Source organism: Babylonia areolata, chromosome 20 (genome assembly GCF_041734735.1).
Source record: "Babylonia areolata isolate BAREFJ2019XMU chromosome 20, ASM4173473v1, whole genome shotgun sequence".
NCBI lineage: Eukaryota > Metazoa > Mollusca > Gastropoda > Neogastropoda > Buccinidae > Babylonia > Babylonia areolata.
Genome location: NC_134895.1, coordinates 32,167,982 through 32,184,272, shown reverse-complemented (window position 1 = coordinate 32,184,272; position 16,291 = coordinate 32,167,982). Strand labels below are relative to the sequence as shown.

At 40.7% G+C, this 16,291-nt stretch overlaps 1 protein-coding gene across 1 annotated transcript; it reads left to right on the top strand.

Annotated features, from left to right (window-relative positions):
• The first annotated feature begins 1,656 nt into the window (after positions 1-1,656).
• LOC143295341 (uncharacterized) lies at positions 1,657-15,066 on the top strand. The gene is made up of 8 exons (XM_076606988.1): positions 1,657-1,780; positions 3,143-3,259; positions 5,153-5,299; positions 6,317-6,423; positions 8,136-8,298; positions 8,810-8,889; positions 9,334-9,419; positions 14,614-15,066. The coding sequence occupies exons 2-8, from the start codon at positions 3,218-3,220 to the stop codon at positions 14,712-14,714; spliced, it is 726 nt and encodes a 241-aa protein (XP_076463103.1). The 5' UTR covers positions 1,657-1,780; positions 3,143-3,217; the 3' UTR covers positions 14,715-15,066.
• Positions 15,067-16,291: the final 1,225 nt, after the last annotated feature.

Genomic DNA, 16,291 nt, shown 5'->3' with positions numbered 1-16,291 from the left:
TTGACAGTAATGCCTTGAGAACCAAAATATGTGACCAAATCGGTCGGTTTTAGATCCACCCGGTCGGATTTAGATCAAGCACACCAACGTTTTTTAACGGTTTCTGCAGAACTAAAAATAACACATAGAAACACGACAGGCGTAGTATTCGATCACAGACAGTCTGACAAAAGTTACTGACTGTGCGAATCAAATAGGTATGCTGTTAGTCTACAGTAATTCGTTGAGAACCAAAGCAGGTGACTGAACCGGTCGGAATTAGATCACTTGACCCATGTCTTTGATTTGTGAATCTGACAAGGGTTTTCACTTCCCTTTTCTTTCTTTTATTTGATACAAAGTGCTATAATTTTGTAGTAGATTTTCAGTTTTCCCCTTTCTTTTCTATTGCATATGTTTTGGTTGTTGCTATTATTTCCTCAGTTTGTAAATACGTAATGCAAAAACTGATTTTAAATGATTACGTAATTTTGAAATAGAAGAACATTTAAACATATTCATCCGCCGCTTGCTGTCGTAGATGCTCATTTGATACATATAAATATTCCTAATTGTAAACTATGTTTTGATGCGTAGGTGGTCAACTGTGCCGGCAGACAGATTGCTGCTTCCGCTTGCGCTTTCCCAGCACAATGTTGAACAGTGTTCACAACATAATCTAATATAGGTTCTGACGTCTGACTCATAAAAGTAAAAAGACAAAAAAACCCAACAACAACAAAAACAAAACATGTCTGTCATCAATAGCTACAAGGAAGAACTACAAGGTGAACAACAAAAAACTGCCCCAGAGTCTCATGCCAATCGACTGTTGACTCAAGGTAACTTTACCCAAGACAACAGACAGTATCTCTGGTTTTGTACCCCTCATCCCCCCACCCCTCCGGCTCAGTCCCCTGTCCACCAACAGTATCCACATCTGAAAATGTGCAAAAAAACAACAACAAAATCCTCTTTCTGTCGCTATCGTCGTTTCTTGGTTCTTCCTTTTCTTTCTGTTATCATTTCCTTTTTATTTTCCAGTTCGCTGGTCCACCTGCATTTTTTCATTGAAAGGCTTGATTTTTTTTCTTAGGCATTCTGTGTTGTAGGAGATGTGAGTTGCCCGCTGGCATTTCTTTTACATTTCTGTTTGGTACTCCTGTCTTTTCTTTTAAATATATGGATATACATGTGCACCATGTATTGCCAATGTTCAGAATGTTGTGTCCTTTTAAAAAATCCTTTTTATGTGTATGGACATGGGTGTGTTTGTGCCTAATTTTCTTGTCAGTGTTTCTTTCTTTCAGGTTCTATGGAAGTATATTAACATTTCAGCTCTGTTATCATGTTATGCAGTAAGATATAACCAAGAACAATAATAATGCCAGAAATAACAAAAACTGAATGCTGATGGAAAGCACAAGCAACAATGATGGTTTGAAGTTATAGAACTTTAATCATCACCACAAGAGTAACTGTTCTTGTTTATTGATAAGAAATATATTTGACTTACTCAAAATACCCAGTCACAGGCTTTTTTTTAACAATTCGGTAAGCTTCTTTTTTGATGATGACTTTCCATGCTTTATTTCTCCCTCAGGTTACTAGAAATGCATATGAGAAAAACTGCTCATGATTCAGATTATGTATCATAAATACCATTGTTACAGAAATTGAAAGGCTTGAAAAAGGTGATGACGGAAAAGTAACCAAGTCAGTTGCTTTAATTGATGTGCATCAAAACCAGCCACAACATTCTGGGCTGAAAGTAAGAATACCTGTGCAAGAATACCCACAGGTGAGGTTTTGTTCTGAGTGTTTATTATTTGTTGCAAAGACATGCTTCGGAATATTGTTTAACAAATTATTGACAAATGATACTTTGATGTAGTATCATCATTATACTGTAGATCAACATGAAATCTGTAAAAATGTTGTTGAATTAATTATTTTATTTCCTTTCATCTGTCTCCACAAGCCACCTCCATCCATACCACAGTTTTTTCCTCAGATTTTATGTTATCCTTTTATTTTTTATATTTATTTATTCAAATTATGTTCTTGGATCCTTAGCCAGATGTAAACAGACATAACAGAAATTAGAAGTGATTAGTGAGATTACTGAGACCAGCCCTGGAGTATGGCCACTCAGTTTGGCAGTCAAAACACAAGACACTCTGCACTGACCTAGATGATGTTCAAAGACGAGCAACCCGCCTGATAGGTTCCTTGAAGGAGCTCCCCTACACAGAACGTCTTGCTAGCCTGAAACTACCTAGCTTGGAGCATTGTCGTAAAAGAGGTGACATGATCAACGTATACAAATACGTCCACAGAAATTATGACACAGATCAACCAGTGCTCCACCTCTTCCAAGGCAGGGATACCCGGGGGAACAGCCTTAAGCTGGCCAAGGGACACTGCAGGCTGAACCTTCGTGCTGGCTACTTCTCCCAACGTGTCATCACAGTCTGGAATAGCCTTCCTGACAGTGTTGTAACCACCCCATCTGTCAATACATTCAAAAACAGGCTGGATGCATACTGGAGGGGTATACCCACTCAAGACCGAATGATTAGTGGTCACAAGTAATTGACGTTCATGTCTCATTCACACAAAGGAGTGGAGGGGAAGAAATGTGGATATTGCCAAATTTACCACATGATGTTTGGTTTTTTTGTTGTTTTGTGGTTGTTTCTTGTGCTTTTTTGTCTGTGTAAAGAACGGGTCTGTGACTGCTCAATTTGCTAACAACTTTTATTCAAGATTTATGGACGAAATTAGATAAACCAATTCTCTAAGAATCTAAGGTCATTTGTTCATGATCTGATTTGGTAGCAACATCCCTCCTGAATAAACTTGATAGTACTGAAATAACGCAAGAAAGTTGCAGTCATTCAATATGATATCAGATATCTTTCTCTGCCAGAGTTTAACTTTACGGGCAAATCAATATCATACATGAATACATTGATAACAATGAAATATAACAAATTTACATCGAGCATGACACTTTTTATTCTTTTTTTTCTCTTGCAGTTTAACTTTGTGGCCAAATTACTTGGTCCTGATCGTATTTGATAATTCTGGAGTAACACACCAAATTTACAGTCATTCAGTGAAGTATTTGGTACTGATATGTTCTTTTTTTCTTTTGCAGTATAATTTTGTGGGCAAATTGCTTGGTCCCAAAGGGAGCACATTGAAACGCCTGCAGGATGAAACGGGCTGCAAAATGGCTATCATGGGGAAAGGGTCCATCAAAGACAAGTCCAAGGTTTGCTTGCTTCTTATCAGTGTGTGTGTGTGTGTAGCCATGTTTGTTTGTGTATGTGTGTGCATGTGCATTCCTTCTTTGGTACATCTGTTTGGGGTTTTTTTTTCCAAAAAGCAGAAAATGTCTTTGTAACATCCAAAAATTAATATTGTTGTGCTTAATCAATACTTAGTCTTGGAGCTATCAGTAAAAGTTATTTATTAAAACATAACAGCTCTGGGGTTTCTAGCAATTAGCTTAAATTGCTGTAATAACGCAGAGGCTTATCTGTTTACGAGAGAGAGAGACCCGAGGATGTGTCTGATTAAGCTGAATGTGAACTGGTACTGATTTGAGAGAAATAGTTTGAGACATTTTTTACTTTTTTTTACTTTTTTTTTTTAACCCCTATAGACCACCAATAGAAGTTTAAGAAGTAGATCTACAACCAGTGATTTATCAGTTATATGGCCCAGTTTGTGTATGTCTTCACCAGTTTTGAGCCTGGCTGATTAGTATTTATCAGGTTTTGAAACCCTCCACCCTCAGGTATAGTTTCAGCCTCACAGAAACCTGTGAAGTGGTCTGCATGAAAATTCTTTCTGTCCATGGCAAGATGACATGCTGGTTAAGTTTTTTGCTTTGTCAAATCCTGCACTCAGCTCTTTCTAGTCTGGCTTTAAATCCACCTCTTTCCAAAATAGACTCTGCCTCACCTTCCTCTTTCTGTACACAGTTTCTCGATGTATTGATATTGTCGTCCATCCTCTTTGTTAAGATTTATATCTGTGAAAGTCAGGTTGAAAGCCTGTTGTCTCCGCATAAGGTTCGTTGCTATATTTAAATACATTTATTATGACTGAAAACTGCATTGTAAACACCAGCCAGTATCTAGTCAGTACCCACTGCCAGTTTGGGTTAAAAACTGTGCATAGGATGAAATACATTGTAAATGCCCACCCTCCACTGTGGAAGAAAAGAAAAGAAAATTATCATGAACTAATAATAATTCAGGTTATTTGTGATCCTGTTGACTTACAAAGCAGTGCAGAGTTAGATCTAGAGAATGACTACATGAGATAGGGATGTATGATAAAAAAAACAACAACAAAAAATGTTTAAGAGCATGACATTACTCCATGAAGCATGTCTTGTTTCACTGGCCATTTTGTTCTCTCTAAATACTCAGCCAGTGCTGTATGCTGAAAATGAGCAAGGGTTTGAACTCCCACAAAAGATGACGGTTGCAATAGCTGAGCAGTTAACTTTTGACTTTAAATCAGGGGGACCTGGGTTTGAACCTAGGAAACGGTGCCTGGTGGGTAAAGTGTGGAGATTTTGCAGACCTGAATCCCCTTTGTGGGTGTACGCAAGCAGAAGATAAAATATGCATGGTAAAGATCCAGTAATCTATGTCGGCATTTGGTGTGTTAAGGAAACAAGAACATACCCAGCATGCACACCCCCAAAAATGGAGAATGGCTGCCTGCATGGTGGGATAAGCAAACAAAACGGTCATACATGTAAAGTGTTACATGTCTGAGTGTGTTTGCATGAGTGACTTAAACCTGACTGAATGACACAGGAAATGAATAATGAGCGCCCAATGGCAGCCACCAGTCGGCTCTACCCAGGTATGCAGCCTGTGGTGAAAGTGACCCCATGTTTGTACAGCGCTTAGAGCTTGGTCTCCGACCGAAGATAGGCACTATATAAGTATCCATATCGGTAAATCAGTCAACATACACAGTAAATGCACAACTTCAAGATCAGGGTGAAATTTGTGCAAAGTGGGAGTGGGCGCTTACAAGGTAGTTTACAGTTGTATGATTATTTTCATTATTGTTACATTCTTGTTGATTTACATATCATTGATATGTACAAGTGCGATACATGTTGGTGCTTTGCTGTTAGGAGGAAGAGCTGAGAAAAGAGGGTGGCAAAAAGTATGCACACTTGAATGAGGAGCTGCATGTGTCTGTGGAGGTGTTTGCTGAGTTGACAGAGGCCTACAAAAGACTTTCTCATGGTGTTGCAGAACTGAAGAAGTTTTTAACTCCAGTAAGTACAAGTCAAGTTGGGTGTTATTAAGCAGACTCTTGAAAGCAGTGAATTTCTGGTCCAGTTTGTTGTTCATCACCAGTATACACTGTATCTTAGCTGTCTGGAGAAGGCATTAGTAGCCCCTCAGCCTGTGTATTTTTCAATGTACTTTTTATGCTTGCAGTTGGAGATTAATTTCACATGAACTGAATGATAAATAGATGAATTGTCTTTTTTTATTACTTGAATTGACCTTTTTCTTCTATATGTGGTCATCTACAACCCTGGAGAAAAATATATGGAAAATGTGCGAGAAGAGAAGAGAAATACTAAACAAGAAAGAAGTATTGTGACTCTTTATAAAACATAAGCCACACAATGGTTAATGTTTTAATTATGTTAAAGGTTAAAGGTCTCATAGCCTTTTACAGCCATTGGGGCAATGAATTCTTGTCCACTATTGGTTAATATCAATAATGATATGCGTATAACAGTGATAAACATGATTCATATTTATATCATGATTATATAATTGCAATTCCTGTATTTGTCTTAATGCAGTCTTGTTACTTTTTTCCGTTCACCCTCTTTGATATAAAAAGTTTAAAGGTCCCACTGCCTTTCATGACCATAGGGGCAGTGAGTTTGTATTAATTCTGTGAAGGGCTTGGCATAGGAAGGCAGGGCCCAGTCCTTTGTTTCCACCACTTTTAACCTTCCCCAGGTGAGGTGCCATTTCACACCTGGATGGAGTGAGAACAATCAGAATGAAGTGCCTTTCCCAAGGACACAACATCATACCAGATGGGGCCTCAAACTCAGATCACCAATGAACACTGGATGTGAAGTTCAATGCCTGATTCTGCTGCACCACTCCCTTCCACCGTAGATCACCCTACTTCTCTCCCCTGCCCCCTCCCCTTAGCTATTGTCTTCTCAATCTATGTGTCTTTTCCGTTCACTCTCGGTCACTCTTTCCATGTAACACTGCTGTCATTCCCTGCCTGACCAAATTGTATTATTGTGTTAATAAAGGACTACAGTGATGATTTCCGCCAGCAGCAGATGCCGGACATGATGTACATGAGCAATGGTGATGGCCATGGATGTCGTGGTGGATTCCGTGGTGCACGTGGAGGATGGTACAGGAACTTCATATCTCCTCCCTTTTTTTTTTTGTTTGGTTGGTTAGTGGTGGTGCTTTTTTGTTTTTGTTGTTTTTGTCCCCACATTTGTTGAGTAACTGACTTCCAGAGATGTTTGTCTTTGCTTTGGTTTTGTTCTGATTGTCATTACCCATGACTTTCAGTACTTGGTTTTGTTCTGATTGTCATTACCCATGACTTTCAGTACTTGGTTTTGTTCTGATTGTCATTACCCATGACTTTCAGTATTTGGTTTTGTTCTGATTGTCATTACCCATGACTTTCAGTATTTGGTTTTGTTCTGATTGTCATTACCCATGACTTTCAGTATTTGGTTTTGTTCTGATTGTCATTACCCATGACTTTCAGTACTTGGTTTTGTTCTGATTGTCATTACCCATGACTTTCAGTATTTGGTTTTGTTCTGATTGTCATTACCCATGACTTTCAGTACTTGGTTTTGTTCTGATTGTCATTACCCATGACTTTCAGTACTTGGTTTTGTTCTGATTGTCATTACCCATGACTTTCAGTACTGATTGTCATTACCCATGACTTTCAGTATTTGGTTTTGTTCTGATTGTCATTACCCATGACTTTCAGTACTTGGTTTTGTTCTGATTGTCATTACCCATGACTTTCAGTATTTGGTTTTGTTCTGATTGTCATTACCCGTGACTTTCAGTATTTGGTTTTATTCTGATTGTCATTACCCATGACTTTCAGATGTCTCTCTTTCCTTTTGTTTTAAACACAAAAGCCAAAAGGATTTTTAAGTGCCTTTTAAGTTTAGGAAACATTGGATAGTTTTCTTTTATTTGGCTAATAACATTTCAGTGAAAACTTTTGTAATAGATAAATACTTTTATGAAAAGAATTAGATAAATTATGAACTATCTTTTGTGTTTCTCTTCTGTTTATGTTGTTCAGGGCTCCCACTGAGGAAAGTATAAAAAAAAATCCCTGAAATTCAAAGGGGCCCTGGGGGCATTCTCTCCTGTAAAAATTTTGAAATTTACATTTAATTAACATTCAAAATGGTGCACTCTGATGCAAATCAGTGCACATTTATAGCACTTTACATTCAAAATGGTGCACTCTGATGCAGATCAGAGCACATTTATAGCACTTTACAACCACTATCATAAATCTACAATTCACACAGAGCACCTCCAATTTTACATCTACAGGGATGTTTATTTTGTGATGCAAATGAATGTTATGAAGTGTATCTGCATCAATGTATGTATGTGTAATTGTATTTGTAAATGCTCTGGGCTCTCCGGAGATAGGGCTTCCAAATATTCATTATTATTATCATTATTATTATGATACATGCCAGTACTTCTCAGTTTTCACCTTAACAGCTTCAGTCCTGTCTCACAGTAACAATATTCCCAGTCATCACTCTAATTCTAAGGAAATAAGATGCTCTCGCAGCTGCAATCTTTTTTTCGCTGAAAATATTTGTGTGTGCTGAATCCCGTTCTTACTTTCCACAGAAATTTGCGGAAAAGTGGGATCCCTGGTTGTTTGGCAAGCTACAGTTCAACGTGTGTGTGTGTGTGTGTGCTTTTCGTTGTGATTCTTCACATTTTTGTATGAGCAGACACAAAACTGATGGATTGATGAAGTGATGTTGTATTGTAATATCTATTGTATTGGGATATGTGTTATACTGTATTTTGTATTGTATGTTTTATCCTCAGGGGTGGCCCAGCCTTTGCACGTCATGATTCAAGGCGTGGGGGCATTGCCCCTCACAGAACAGGTGCTCCACCCATGTGTAACGGCATGCCACATCGACCAGCGGTTGTCTCCCCTCCGTCTCAGTCTTCAGGCTATGAGGACAATGACTACAGCAGCTCCAGCGTATGTTTCACACATTGTCTCTTGACGTGTAATTTGAAATGTTTGTTTTTATTGACCGTAAATACATTATCTTTGTTTTCTTTCTTTAGCGTTTTGATTCATTGTTGTATTTCATGATTCAGACTCAGTGCTTCAGTTCAGTTCATGACAATAAGTCTTGTTTTATATCAGATGTTCTGTCAGTTTTGCTGGAAAAATAACTAAAAAAGCTACTAATTTGTTAGAGTTTTCAGGCATATCTGTCCATACAAAGACTAAACGGTGTTAATCTGTTGATGATTTTTGCTTTCTTACTATTTCAGTTGAAGTCTCTCTTGTTCTTTTCATAATCATATGATTCTCATTGTGTTCTGCTTACTAGCGTGCAGACATGATATTTGCAAACTTCTGTAGCATTTGAAACCATCAGCTATGACTGCCAAATAGTGCTGGTAAAACGCTGAGTGTAGCTGTAATGAACCCAATGTCAGTCTGTAAAACACTGAAGAATCTGGGGGGGTTATCTTTACAGCATGGTGGCAGCTATGACAACTATGAAAATGGCTACAGCAGCAGGGACTATGGAGATTCAGATTATGCAGACGAACAAGGGTGAGTAGTTTGCATAAAGCTTTATATGTGTATATAGTTTTAGAATTGACTTATTATTCTCAGCCTTAGCTGTACAAACACTTGAATATCAGCCTTCAAAAATATGTCTGTCTATGATTATTTGTTAAAAAAAAAAGTATTGAATTATTCTTGTGTATTTGAAATGGTTTTATCCTTCAGCATATCACGTTTGTGTGTTTATACTTTTATTGCTGTCTGGATAAGAGAACCATTCTCATATGATTTACATTTGCTCTAATGTTATCTATATATTTTTAAAGTTAGCATGGAGAACAGATAGGCCTGTACTCCTCTGTATACAACTTGTTAAAAGGCACAGGCAGAATAATTCTCCACAATGATTCTGACAACATACACTGCATAAGTGTCTTTCATATAGCACTTAATGTTGAGGATATAATCAAGAATGTTGACTTGTGGCAGGGACAGCCAGTATTATGGTGGAGACAGCAGTGGTCAGATTACTGAATGTGGAGATTACTACAGCTATCGTGGTTACAACAACCACAGTGAGTACACTTGATCTGGATGGACTGTCTTTGTGTGGGTATGACTATTAACCATCACGAAAAGAAATATTGAAAAGACATCGCTGCCAAAAGCTGTTTATGAAGAACTTGTCCCATGCTGATCACAGAATTTGTGAACACATATTCTAACTGCCAGCCTTTCTGATTTGATACATGCATATTATTTAACAAGAGTGATAGTTATTTCTTCCTGTTGTTCATTATCTGTGCATGCGTATGCCTGTAGGGAAAAAAATATTGGTCTCTAAACTTTTCTAGTTTAGCATCAGCCCAGTTGCAAACGTGTGTGTGTGTGTGTGTGTGTGTTGTTTCCTATATTGAATGTATGAATTCATTTTAAACCAAGCTTCATTTATTTATTTTTAAGAATATGCTTATTCAGCTGCATTTATGCAAGCAAGTATTGATTTGGATGTGTGAATGCATCAGGTGCTTTTGTCTGAAGAGAGCTTCTATAATATTTTAATGTCATGTTTGCTTTTTACTGGATCACGTTAGGTGCTTTGAGCAGCATTAGTTCTGGATATTGCACCGTAGACTTCTTTTGAGATATGTCACATACCCAGACTACCACTACCTAAAGGACTAAAGACAGAATTCAAGTGAGTGAGACAGCCTGTGGTACCAAAGAACAGCAGGCTGCAGTGTCTGGCAGCTTTGCTGTTTGATACCTCACCTTGTGGTCAGCCCTCCAGAAAAACACAGCACCTTAGTGTGCCTATCGCCCTCACCTTGTGGTCTGCCCTCCAGCAGAACACAGCACCTTAGTGTGCCTATCGCCCTCACCTTGTGGTCAGCCCCCCAGTAGAACACAGCACCTTAGTGTGCCTATTGCCGTAACCTTGTGGTCAGCCCTCCAGAACAACACAGCACCTTAGTGTGCCTATCGCCCTCATCTTATGGTCAGCCCTCCAGAACAACACAGCACCTTAATGTGCCTATAGCCCTCACCTTGTGGTCAGCCCACCAGTAGAACACAGTACCTTAGTGTGCCTATTGCCCTCACCTTGTGGTCAGCCCTCCAGTAGAACGCAGCACCTTAGTGTGCCTATTGCCCTCACCTTATGGTCAGCCCTCCAGAACAACACAGCACCTTAGTGTGCCTATCGCCCTCATCTTATGGTCAGCCCTCCAGAACAACACAGCACCTTAGTGTGCCTATCGCCCTCATCTTATGGTCAGCCCTCCAGAACAGCACAGCACCTTAGAGTGCCTATCGCCCTCACCTTGTGGTCAGCCCTCCAGAAAAACACAGTACCTTAGTGTGCCTATAGCCCTCACCTTGTGGTCAGCCCTCCAGAACAACACAGCACCTTAGTGTACCTATAGCCCTCATGGTCAGCCCTCCAGAAAAACACAGCACCTTAGTGTGCCTGTCGCCCTCACCTTGTGGTCAGCCCTCCAGAACAGCACAGCACCTTAATGTGCCTATAGCCCTCACCTTGTGGTCAGCCCTCCAGAACAACACAGCACCTTAGTGTGCCTATAGCCCTCATGGTCAGCCCTCCAGAAAAACACAGCACCTTAGTGTGCCTGTCGCCCTCACCTTGTGGTCAGCCCTCCAGAACAGCACAGCACCTTAGTGTGCCTATAGCCCTCATCTTATGGTCAGCCCTCCAGAACAACACAGCACCTTAGTGTGCCTATAGCCCTCATCTTGTGGTCAGCCCTCCAGAACAACACAGCATCTTAGTGTGCCTGTCGCCCTCACCTTGTGGTCAGCCCTCCAGAACAACACAGCACTTTAGTGTGCATATCGCCCTCACCTTGTGGTCAGCCCTCCAGAACAACACAGCACCTTAGTGTGCATATTGCCCTCATGGTCAGCCCTCCAGAACAACACAGCACTTTAGTGTGCATATCGCCCTCATGGTCAGCCCTCCAGAACAACACAGCACCTTAGTGTGCCTGTCACCCTCACCTTGTGGTCAGCCCTCCAGAACAACATAGCACTTTAGTGTGCATATCACCCTCATGGTCAGCTCTCCAGAACAACACAGCACCTTAGAGTGCCTATAGCCCTCATCTTATGGTCAGCCCTTTGGAACAAGACAGTACCTTAGAGTGCCTATCGCCCTCATCTTATGGTCAGCCCTCCAGAACAACACAGCACCTTAACCTTTCCCGTACGTCGCCTAAAATTTTGCGCGCCGTACGTCGTGGGTGTGCAGAAACCCATGGTTTCTAAGAAGGAATGACCCCTCGCTGTACGTCGTGGGTGTGCAGGCACCCATGGTTTCTGTGTACGAACTAACCCTTCGCTGTACGTCGTGGGTGTGCAGGCACCCATGGTTTCTGTGTACGAACTAACCCTTCGCTGTACGTCGTGGGTGTGTAGGCACCCATGGTTTCACTGAAGAAATAAGACCTTGCCGTACGTCGTGGGTGCACAGTAACCCACACCTGTCCGTAAAGCAAATTTGACTTTTCTTCAGCAGACTTGCATGCGCAGTTTCCACTTGTGCGTGTAGGCTATTTACTCCAGTGCTTGACCAGGCGCATTGTGAATAAGTTTTGCCCGTGAGAAGAGAGTGTTGTTACTTACAAAAAACGGTTTGTTTTTTTTTGTTTTTGTGTGTGTGTGTGTGTGTGTGTGTGTGTGTGTGTGTGTGTGTGTGTGTGTGTGTGTGTGTTGTTTTTGTTGTTGGTTTTGTTTTGTTTTTAGCGGCTACACGCCCATCCTCTTTCGGTCAAGGCAGATGCCCTAACATAGCAGCAACAGCCTGGTATCAGTCCCCCCTTCCCTTGGCCTAGATCTCGGCATTCCTGGCTGGCTGGCTGGCATTTTTTTTTCTTTCTTTTTTTTAGCCATAGTCGGGTTTTCTCTACTTTGAACAGATTAGGATAAGAATAAAATTTCTATATCAACTATCTTTCTTTTTTTAGCCATAGTCGGGTTTTCTCTACTTTGAACAGATTAGGATAAGAATAAAATTTCTATATCAACTAGATTTTAGATCAATTGATTTCAGACTTACAAAAATATCCAGTTCTTAGAAAGGCACTTTAATTCCAACTAGATAAAAAGCTATCAATCAGTTGCTCCCGATCATTCTCTACAAGAAAAACAGTTCATTCAATATTGTTGAAGATATCTAGTGCAATAAATATTGTTTTCTGAAATTAGTTACAACTTTAGAGTAAAACTTGCCGCAGACTTGAAACGGGATACGATCAACAAAAGACAAGGTCACTCTCATCTCTCTCTGTAGCGAGCCCAAGTGACGTCATGTCGACAACGCGTGGCGCGCAAGCTTTGCATGGGTGGCTCCACACCCACGACGTACGGCGTGCAAGGTTTATTCTTTGGGAGTATGGGTGTCGTCACACCCACGACGTACTGGGACATTAATTGATTAATAACTTCTTTGTTTATGTATAAAAGAAAATAATGTTCAGTGGATATGTAGTAAACTATATTATGGACAAAATCATGAAATTATGTGGAAGTGGCTTCAATATTACTTGAGTTACAGAGCAAAAACACTTGTCTGGGTGATTTCACACCCACGACGTACGGGAAAGGTTAATGTGCCTATAGCCCTCACCTTGTGGTCAGCCCTCCAGTAGAACACAGTACCTTATTGTGCCTATCGCCCTCACCTTCTGGTCAGCCCTCCAGTAGAACGCAGCACCTTAGTGTGCCTATCGCCCTCACCTTATGGTCAGCCCTCCAGAGCAACACAGCACCTTAGTGTGCCTATCGCCCTCATCTTATGGTCAGCCCTCCAGAACAACACAGCACCTTAGTGTGCCTATCGCCCTCATCTTATGGTCAGCCCTCCAGAACAACACAGTACCTTAGTCTGCCTATCGCCCTCACCTTGTGGTCAGCCCTCCAGAAAAACACAGTACCTTAGTGTGCCTATAGCGCTCACCTTGTGGTCAGCCCTCCAGAACAACACAGCACCTTAGTGTACCTATAGCCCTCATGGTCAGCCCTCCAGAACAACACAGCACCTGAGTGTGCCTATAGCCCTCATGGTCAGCCCTCCAGAAAAACACAGCACCTTAGTGTGCCTGTCGCCCTCACCTTGTGGTCAGCCCTCCAGAACAGCACAGCACCTTAATGTGCCTATAGCCCTCACCTTGTGGTCAGCCCTCCAGAACAACACAGCACCTTAGTGTGCCTATAGCCCTCATGGTCAGCCCTCCAGAAAAACACAGCACCTTAGTGTGCCTGTCGCCCTCACCTTGTGGTCAGCCCTCCAGAACAGCACAGCACCTTAGTGTGCCTATAGCCCTCATCTTATGGTCAGCCCTCCAGAACAACACAGCACCTTAGTGTGCCTATAGCCCTCATCTTGTGGTCAGCCCTCCAGAATAACACAGCATCTTAGTGTGCCTGTCGCCCTCACCTTGTGGTCAGCCCTCCAGAACAACACAGCACTTTAGTGTGCATATCGCCCTCACCTTGTGGTCAGCCCTCCAGAACAACACAGCACCTGAGTGTGCATATTGCCCTCATGGTCAGCCCTCCAGAACAACACAGCACCTTAGTGTGCCTGTCGCCCTCACCTTGTGGTCAGCCCTCCAGAACAACACAGCACTTTAGTGTGCATATCACCCTCATGGTCAGCTCTCCAGAACAACACAGCACCTTAGAGTGCCTATAGCCCTCATCTTATGGTCAGCCCTTTGGAACAAGACAGTACCTTAGAGGGCCTATAGCCCTCATCTTATGGTCAGCCCTTTAGAACAAGACAGTACCTTAGAGTGCCTGTAGCCCTCACCTTGTGGTCAGCCCTCCAGAATAACACAGTATCTTAATGTGACATTACAGTCTGATAGATTAAGAGCTGCTTTTGACCATGTGTGTTGCAGTTTGAAATGAAAAGAGTAGACTTGGTTTGGTTTTGTCGCTGTTTCTTTTTTGTGTGTGTATTCATTGACGCCATGCCATTGACCACATTTTTTCTGTTTGTATATATCTCAAAATATCTCTTCTTCTTAATGGCCCCATCACAGTGTCAGTCCAGTCTGATGAATGATGTCGTCCTCTCTCTCTTCACTACCATAATTATGTTCTCAGAGTATGTGGGTTACATTGTCTTCCTGAGCAATGCAGCAGCCAGTTTCCATTTTCTGATGATGCATCCTTTCTTTTTTACTTGCCCCATGGAAGAGTGGTAATAATGAAAGTTATATCTGTTACGCGTTTGTGTGTGACCAGGAGACAGCTGGAATACCAGTAACAGCAGTTGCAGGCCCATGAAGTCGTCAGTCCAAGACAGGGCTACTAAGAACAGGTTTCAACCATATGGCGGCTATTAGAGTGCTCCCTGTCCACTCGCAGTATTTGTGTTCAGAGCAGGAACTCGATCATGGTTCAGCGTCCTAGTGTGCACATCAGTGACTGCTGTTTTTGGCCAGGTATATGGTGTAACCTGTACCACTACCATGTTTCTGGTACATTTCAGTTCACTGCTTCAGTGTATTTGTTGATGACAGTGTTGGTGGCCAGACATACTGTGTAATTGCTTGGTTTTGTGCAAACTGTGAAATTTCCAGAAATTATGGTTGTTTTTTTCTGATTCAGTTGACTTAGTAGTAAACGGTTGGTTTAACCTTGTAGTTTCAAAGGTGCTCAGTGTATTATGAACGGCAGGGTTCATATTGTCGGGAAAAGTTTAGGAGAAATAATGTTTTGTTTTTCTCATCCTGGGAGTTTTTGATTTTTTTTTTTTTTTTTTTTGGGGGGGGGGGGGGCGGGTGTTAAAATGCGTACTTGAAAAGTATTAGGTACAAAAATATTATTTCACTGGTGAAATAATGCATCAGAAAGGGTATGACTGTGTGATTATCTGAAAATACTGTGATCTTAGTAAATGGATGTATCATTTTCTTGTAACTTGATAAGTTAATCCAGAAAACAATAAGATATCATTGCCAGAATAGTGGTACCTCATCTTGTGTAGATAGTTTGCCAGAAGTGTGTGGTCATTTAAGGTAACTAAGTTTCATATTTGAAGTTAATAGCCTTTCTTTAGATTACAAAGAGCATTTGATATTAACAGGAACATATGCTCCCAGCATGTGCTACACAAACTTGTCTAATTTTTCTTTTTAATTCCAGTACTTTGAAATCACATCAGAGTATTTGTATTGTGAAGACTTAGATCTGAACCATGGTCAGGAAATAAAGATAAGACTAATTCATCTTCTGTTAAGAGTTGTTCTAAAATAATTCATTTGACATGTTCAAGACGACAATTCAAGACAATAAAATGCCAAATAGCAAATTTCTCTCTCGGTTGTCATGGTTATGTCATTCATTTTGAAATTTGAATATATTTGGCTGGAAGAAATGCAGTTTCAACAACAACAACAACAAAAAACTTATCAAAATGATATCAACAGTGTAAGTATGAGAAACGATCTTAACTTTTCATTGTTTGCTATTTCAAAGCAAAAGAACTATTTATGTAACACCTGAGTTGTCTTCAGCAGCAAAATTTTATTTTCTCATTACCTTGAAAACAAAGTATTCATTATCTGAATTTCTGCCTAGCCAGTTCTGCCTAGAGAAGAAGTGCAAAGGTTTCTTTATCTCACAGTACTTTAAAACGCGCGCACGCACGCGCGCACGCCGCGCGCGCACACACACACACACACACACACACACACACACACACACACACATACACTCATACTCATTTTAGATATAAACAACTAACAACTGTGTGATATTGATTGTATATGCAATAATCACCATATTTCCAACAAAGAACCACATGCAAGACATTGTAAAAATGTATATGAAATATCCCCATTAGTTCTAGTGAAGAAAAGAAGCAGAAACTGACAAAAAATATGTATGGACATTAGCAGTGAAAGACTATTCTGCATGG

Coding starts and splice junctions, on each gene's coding strand:
- LOC143295341 (XM_076606988.1), top strand. CDS start 3,218: ATGGCTATCATGGGGAAAGGGTCCATCAAAGACAAGTCCAAG. Junction 3,260..5,152: donor CCATCAAAGACAAGTCCAAG/GTTTGCTTGCTT, acceptor CTTTGCTGTTAG/GAGGAAGAGCTGAGAAAAGA. Junction 9,420..14,613: donor TCGTGGTTACAACAACCACA/GTGAGTACACTT, acceptor GTGTGTGACCAG/GAGACAGCTGGAATACCAGT.